General features: G+C 37.3%; 1 protein-coding gene across 7 annotated transcripts in view; it reads left to right on the top strand.

Moving 5' to 3' along the window:
- The window catches only part of KLHL13 (kelch like family member 13), a 132,977-nt gene extending 125,967 nt beyond the window's left edge, over positions 1-7,010 (top strand). For all 7 annotated transcript variants that reach the window (XM_032776442.1, XM_032776445.1, XM_032776444.1 and 4 more), the window contains 2 exons: positions 2,682-2,795; positions 5,417-7,010. In XM_032776442.1, the coding sequence (XP_032632333.1) occupies positions 2,682-2,795; positions 5,417-5,904 (602 nt within the window). In that variant the 3' untranslated portion in view covers positions 5,905-7,010. The remainder of the gene's footprint in view (positions 1-2,681; positions 2,796-5,416) is intronic.
- Positions 7,011-8,029: the final 1,019 nt, after the last annotated feature.

Here is an 8,029-nt window from a genome sequence, read left to right on the forward strand (position 1 = left end):
AATTCAAAAGTTTGCGGGGCTTTTCCTGTCTACCTGGCCAGTGCATCCGAGTTCAGATTGCTTTCCAGAGCGGTCACAACGGTGCACTGTGGGATACCGGCCAGAGGCCAATACCGTCGATTTGCGGCCACAGTAACCCTAATCCGATATGGTAATACCGATTTCAGCGCTACTCCTCTCGTCAGGTAGGAGTACAGAAACCGGTTTAAAGAGCCCTTTATATCGATATAAAGGGTGTCGTTGTGTGGACGAGTGCAGCGTTAAATTGGTTTAACGCTGCTAAAATCGGTATAAACCCGTAGTGTAGACCAGGCCTCAGCCTTTCAATTTTATTTATTTGTGTGTCATGCTGATGGTTTGAGATGACAGACTTTAAAATTAATCCTGACCCATCGCACCTGTTTAGGAGTTTCAGTACTTGTCTAAGATTGAATAAAAGCAAGTTCTAGGGTAATATTTAATCTCTGAAAACTGAAGACATTTGTAGTCAGTGTATACAAAATGTGATTCAGTTCTCTGAAAACAGTTTGCTAACCCGACCTGATTTATTTAAAATTAAGAGGTTTAATTTGCTTTCAAAACAGAAGCAGTTTTAACATTATAGGTTGCTACAACATGCATTGTAGTCAAACTATATTGCTTCCTCTTAAGTTTCTGGTCACATCTCCTCTCAAGCTGCTGTTCTGAATACCTCGTTCATATCCCTTTCTCAGGATCATGTCTGTGCCTGTCATAAGGCCCCTAAATCTGGAACTCCCTTTCTGACCCCATCCTGTTTCCAGGTACCTCCTCTAAACTCTCCACCAAGGAAACTTAAACTAGGGTTTCTTTTCAAATTATTGTTCTGTTCTCAGATGCCTGCATTACTTTCACAAGCAACCAGATGTGTGTATTTTTGCCCTTGACCTCTTAGTCTTCAACAGGGTAGATTGATTTATATCAGTGATTTAATTCAGCAGCAGGAAATCTTGATAACAATAATCAATTTTAATCTTGTTTTTCATGTGCACTTTTTATTTGCCTAAAGAGAGGTTGATTCTCATTGTTTTTAATTTGGTACTACTTTTTGCTAATCAGGAGTATATACTATAGCAGTTGTATAATTTGACATATACTTAATTCAGATTCTTAATTTTTACTTGGTTAGAAAATAGTGAATTATGCATTTCTTATTTCCTAGATGATTAAGTATTTACTTCTGATTTGTGTCAAACTGCATTTGGATGGAAATTGAAATTCAATTAGAATGCACAAAAATAATAAAGTGGTTTATTAGTTAAATAAAATTATCTTAAATATCCTGGATACACAAGGAGAAAAGCGAGTTTATGAAAACGTTTTGCCTTTAAAACTGATTTATTAAACACGGAAGATATTACCAATAATTAGTGAACTGACGTGATTGTTTCTGGTCACCATGTCATTAAAGATTTTAGAACTAGTAGATCTCATTTTTATTCATAGGTCGTAGCAGGAAAACAAACTTTCATGCTTTTTCATTTGATTTCTCGACTCTGAACGAATGAATAATTTAACTGAACTAGTTGAAGAAACTGAGATTAGTGAAATATTTTCTCTGCAACTGCAGAAGCTATTAATAGCTGGTTTGTCGCTTCAACAGACTCTGGTTCCAGGTGTTTAGCCAGTGACTTCCACCAGTTCAGTGCTTTGAAGTGTCTTTAAAACTTCAGCAGCAAACATGTACTTCTTGAATATTTTTATTTAAATTATCTTACTATATTTTATTAGGTTTAGGCCTTAACACAGGTGGTCATCGTTTTAATTTTAAATAGGTTTATTTTTTAAAAAGAAAATGTATTTAAATAATTTTTAAAAACATTTTAAATCATTGATTTTTTCTATCTACCCCAGTCCTCAGTCCTGCAAACAAAATTGCATAAACAGAGAGCCCTGTTCCCACACAGAGCTGCCTTTAGTCAGTATGGCCGTACATAGTTTTCTCTGCAGGCTTGGATCCTGGAAGCTATTTAGGTTAGACCTGTATTCTTTTCTGTAAAGTGCCATGCACTCCTGTGGTGCTGTGTAAGTAGTACATAGCAGTCGCTACAAAAGGTGGTACCACATTCCCAAATCAAGAATTCATGTGTCAGGTGTCCTTTCAGGCAATCTTTGAGTGAGTGACATAATGGGATTCTAATGCAGTAGGTAGAACACAAGCTGAGTCTATATATCCATATGTGCCTGAGTGGGACACTTTTAAAGAAATGTGACTAACACAGGTCCTTCTGATGCCCTTAGACATGTTTAAAGTTTGCTTCGTATCAGTTTGCACCAGACACTGGAAGGGTTGTATGAGAAGGAGGATTAGAAAAGCAGTTATACCTACTTTTATTTTTACTTTTTTTGAGCACACCACAGTGTGTACAGAGCAAGATAAATGAAAGCTATGGCAGGCTAAGCAGCAACTGTATTGAATGCAAACCAGGGGAAACAATTGGGCAAGAGTTCTTTTTCTTCTGCACCTGTGGGACAGAAAACATATAGGTTATTCGAGGATATCTTTAACTATGCAGAGTATCTGAATGTATCTCTGAAACTGTCTTATATGAATAATATTTTTTCATTGAGTTATCTATTTATGAATGTATTAATTTCACTACTACTGCACTCAAAATCAAATTACCATGCTAAATTCAAGCACTCTTTTTTTGTTTTAACAGCCACAGTGGAATGTTACAATCCAAGAATGAATGAATGGAGCTATGTTGCAAAAATGAATGAGCCCCACTATGGTCATGCTGGAACGGTGTATGGGGGATTAATGTATATTTCAGGTAAATGGTTCTTATAATTTTATGAACAAAATCCACCACACGAGGCATATTGGCTGCATAGTTTTTCCTACTCCAGTGGGTGAAGGAAGATTAAAAGAAGTGTTCTTACTTTAAAAAACATACTCATGTTTCAAACAGCGATTCATAGCTTCATACAAAGTTAGTCAAATAACATACACTTAAGAAAAACTCTAAAAGAACCATTTTAGATAAAAATACCGCAGTTGTTAGATGCTTATTTTAAACATCTCTAATTTGCAATGCTCTCTGGTACATCTTAACCTTCAGTGCTGCATTTTTATGAACACCAACACTCATATAGAATTTGTCATTTTGCCCTTAGATAAATAGTTACCTTACTAAGGATTGGAAAGGTTAGCTAATGCTACAAATAATGAGATAAAAGTATCAACTTATGTAAGACAAAGTTGGAAGGATTTTAAGATTAATCACAGTATGTGAGTGGTGTCTTTACTTCTTTCATTGCTTCTGTGTTGCTTTAACGTTGGTTGGCCCTGTGCCTCTGAAAGGCGATAATGTAATACATGCTGTTCAAATCAGGGGCCATAGTTATTCCTGAGAAAGCAAGTTCTCCGATCTCCCAGATAATTGTTCTCCTTTTTGGGGAATTAATTCCATGCCAAGTCAATAAATGGTCCCACCTGACCTACTCTGATTTCACAGGCTTTTTGTGGGTAGTGGCATTAACTAGGCTCCATGCCCACATTTTTGCCTCATGCTTGTTCAAAATAACACTTGGCTCAGAATTTCCACTGACCTCAGAGAAGGACACTTCCTTTTAATAGCGATAGTGCAGTTGAAATGAGTGCATTGCACCCAGTGTATATTCTACAACCACTCTAACAATTCTGTTTGCCCTCCTTTAAGAACTCAAATGCAGATATTCTAGGACATTGGTTTATTAGATATAGACTGAACCCAGGCATGAGAGGGTGGTCTTAGTAAATGGATTTGTTGTCAGAAGGGATCTGTATTTTTTTTACATGTTACATATTGGGTAAAATCAGGGATTTGTCATGCTGCAAAAGTTGTTTTAAAGTTAGATTTCTGCCCTCATGTAATTTGTTTTAGTAGATGTCCCATTTGCACTTTTGTTTGTAGGAAGTGATCTGAGAAGCAGGTAAGTTGCCTCTGAAATTTGCGCTGTTTGAGGGGATGTCAAAGTTGCTGTTCAACATCAGCTGAACTGGCAGCAGTGACATGACTTGAAAGTGAGTAAGTGCTGCTTGGAAATGGGTCAAATGGAACAAAAATCCTTCTCCAGGCAGCACTGTTTATTTCACTCAAAGCCGCCACTGCTGGTTCTTCAGCTGATGTCAGAGTATCTCTGATATGCTCTTGACAGAGGTGCTCTTCAGATGTAGCTTGCTCACACTTGGGCAATTGTCTGTCACTAGAGAGCAGGTAGAAGAGATACTAATTTACACTTGTAAATCATAGTCTGTCAGATTGGGATCATGAGCAGGGACAGTGTGCTCACTTCTCAGAACTGTTGCTGGTTCTTTAATTTCAGGCTCTTGAAATAAATGAAAGTGGAGGAAAGTTTGCCAAATCAGGAAGTGTAAAATGGGAAAGGAATGCAACTGTTTTCTCTCTTTTAAAAAAAAAAAGATTCTTATAAACAATGGAGAATTAGTCAGAGAGCCAAGTTGCCTCTCTCAAATCCACAACTAGAGGGAGACCTTTGCACATGTATATCTCACCAGTTCGGTTCAGAGGGAGGGCTCAGCTGCCTCTGAGGAACAGTACTCTCCCCTCTTCAGGACCCAGCGGAATCCTCTTCACATTGTCCAAGTTTTGTATTGACAGAGGTAGAAACTGGGTGATCTGTAATGAGGAATGGATAGGATATAGACGGAGCCAAGGGAGATGCATTTTTTCCCCAGCACAATCTATGGCTACAAGGTTCTTATTCAGAAAAGAGAATACAACCTGGGGCTATGATATCTTGTTGATTGAGCCATTCCGCAGAGTTCCCAAGTGCGGCCACACTCAGGGAGCGTCCCTACTAATGCAGGTACCATGGTGTGGAGATGGGTATACTCCACACAAACGTTTCTGGTCTCCCATACCTATATCCTTGGGCTGTGGTTCTCAGGCAGGAGTACGTGTACCCCTGGAGGTATGCAGAGGTCTTCCAGGGGGAACATTAAGTCATCTGGATACTTGCCTAGTTTTACAACAGGTTACGTAAAAAGCACTAGAACAGTCAGTACACACTAAAATTTAATACAGACAATGACTAGTTTATACTGCTCTATATACTCTACACTGAAATGTATGTACAATATTTATATTCCAATTGATTTATTTTATAAATATATGGTAAAAATTAGAAAGTCAGCAATTTTTCAGTAACTGTGCTGCGACACTTTTGTATTTTTATGTCTGATTTTTGTAAGCAAGTAGTTTTTAAGTGAAGTGAAACTTGGGATATGCAAGACAAATCAGACTCCTGAAAGAGGTACAGACGTGTGGAAAGGTTGAGAGCCACTATCCTTGGAGATCTTCTAGAATTAGTTGAAATACTGTTACATTTTTGCTATGACTTGTTTACTCCAGGGTCAATATTACTTTGATTTCTTTCTGTCTTTCTATAGGCGGAATTACCCATGATACTTTCCAAAAAGAACTTATGTGCTTTGACCCTGACACAGACAAATGGACTCAGAAGGCTCCAATGACAACAGTCAGAGGTCTGCACTGCATGTGTACTGTTGGAGACAAGCTTTATGTTATTGGCGGAAATCACTTTAGAGGAACAAGTGATTATGATGATGTTCTAAGCTGTGAATATTATTCACCCACCCTAGACCAGTGGACTCCAATTGCTGCTATGTTACGTGGGCAAAGTGATGTTGGGGTTGCTGTCTTTGAAAATAAAATCTACGTTGTTGGAGGGTACTCTTGGAATAATCGTTGTATGGTGGAAATAGTCCAGAAATATGATCCGGAAAAGGATGAGTGGCACAAGGTCTTTGACCTCCCGGAATCACTCGGTGGCATTCGAGCCTGCACTCTTACAGTTTTCCCACCAGAAGACAACACAGGGTCACCTTCTAGAGAGTCACCTCTTTCAGCACCTTAAAAAAATCCTTTGACTTACGGTGTTGTGGTAATACCTTTGCACTGCATCATGGAGTGTCTCATTTTTCTTCAGTAGTATCTGTTAGGCTTAGCCTACAGCAATTGGTACAGTTGCTGAGGGAGGAAAAAAAAAAGACTTGTGCTGTTTGTTTGGCCTAGAATGTTTATCGAGTGGTTGACAAAGATTATGGAAAAATGTACTCAACAGAGCCAAATCTTTAACAAGTGAGAAACGAGATATTGTCTATAAAGTATATGAATTCGGTACGTTTTTAATGTTGTGTATTGGGTGTGAGGTACCTTACAACTTACATTAGGAAGCCCAATAAATCAAATCGGAAAGGGTTGCAGTGAACATGTAATTATGTTCACTTAACTTTATATTTGAAAGTCTTTCTTCCTTTCATCTTTGATTGCAGATTTTAAAGGGAGGCAGCCTACACCCATGTGAACTATGACAAAAGGTTGCCAGCAGGCCTGAGCTACCTCCCTCTTTTCACAGAGTATTTTTGACATATCTCTTTACTGCCCAACTGGGTGGGTGCTTTAAGAGCATATGGAGTTTCTTAGACAGACAGGAGAAATCAAATAATAATTTAAAAAATATTAATGTTATGCAACAGGTGGACCCTGTGTAGACCCGGGGTTTTTTAATAACATATATTGAGGGTTTTTTCCCTGACTCAATTAAGTGACACTTCAAAGAGAAGACTTAAAATGTTCGGGCTTTTTAATTTTTGGTGTCTTCCCTCTCCCCCACACATCCAGTAATCAGCTTCTGCTTGTAAAGGAGCATAAGCTATTAATAAATTGGAATTCAGTACAGTTGTATGACCTGTTGTATGCCTGTATTGAGTTATGTAGATAAGGGCTAGAAATGTTAATTCAAGCCACTAAATTTGACCAAATTGTTGCTTCAGATCAAATTTAATCTAATTTTTCTCCTTTGCTGATGAGATAACTTACATATTACATGTCCTCTGTATAGTCTCAGTTAATAAGGTTATTTAGCACAAAGTGCAGCTTCAGCAGGAGAGCTGCTTTTTGCTCAGTGAACTCAGACTACCATGTTTTACCTTCTTTTGTTCAATAAAACTTTTAACTGCATTTATTCAGTCTAAGATACCTCATTAATGTTATTTGGATTTTCTTCTTCTGCTCATTGTTGCCAGGGATACACATTGCGTATATCTGTGTGGGCAGATTAATTTGCTAGGAAACCAGTGCACAAGTGGTCTAGAATGGGTACTTTGACCTACTTTCAAGGAACTATTTTGGCCATACTTGTCTATTGTAATTTTAAGGACTGAAAATGTGGAAATATGTGAACAATTGTGCATAGAGTGAGCTAATATTTAAATGTTCAGCAGTATAAATGTACTATATAGTAATCTTTATTGGTTCCAACATAGTAATTTGCTTCTGAAAACATTTTTTTAAAAGTTCTAGTTTTAAATCAAATTAAATTAAAATGCAGGGCAAATAATTGCAAATATTAGTCAGTTTTGATTATCTAAACCCAAAATCCTCATTGTTGTTTTTGGTTTTCCATCATAAAAAGCACAAGCATTTGTACTAATTGCTAGCAATCATGGTGGCTTTTGCAGACATCTGGAGATGGGCATTTACATTATTTAACTTATTTTATTATGGTATCTATTACCAGTTACAATATAAATCTCAGTAGCATGCTCTCAGTATGAGTGTCCTTTTCCGCATTTTTCCACTATAACAATATTGGGGTTGAGCCGCAGATCTTCTAACTGCTGGTGTTTGGTTTTCTCTGATGGAATTTAATTGGTCAAGTATCCTTCACTTATTATTCAAATGTACTTTTATCACAGGTTTCATATTTTAACATTATTTTGTTTAAAAGCAAAGTGGATCTTCCTAAAAACATTTTCTAACTCTGGGATAGTTATGTTGAGTTACTGTAGGCGATCCTGTATGGAATGAAAGATTGAATGCTCTTGGGAAATATTTGACCTGTCGACCAAATGAGTATAGGTAAAATATTTTGTTTCACTCATAGGAAACAGAAGATGAGAAAATATTGCTGTCACTAATGCAGGTATTTAACAGACACTTTACCTATTTTTAGATTAAATGTCAACTCTAGTGAACTA

This window comes from Chelonoidis abingdonii, chromosome 8, assembly GCF_003597395.2.
Source record: "Chelonoidis abingdonii isolate Lonesome George chromosome 8, CheloAbing_2.0, whole genome shotgun sequence".
NCBI lineage: Eukaryota > Metazoa > Chordata > Testudines > Testudinidae > Chelonoidis > Chelonoidis abingdonii.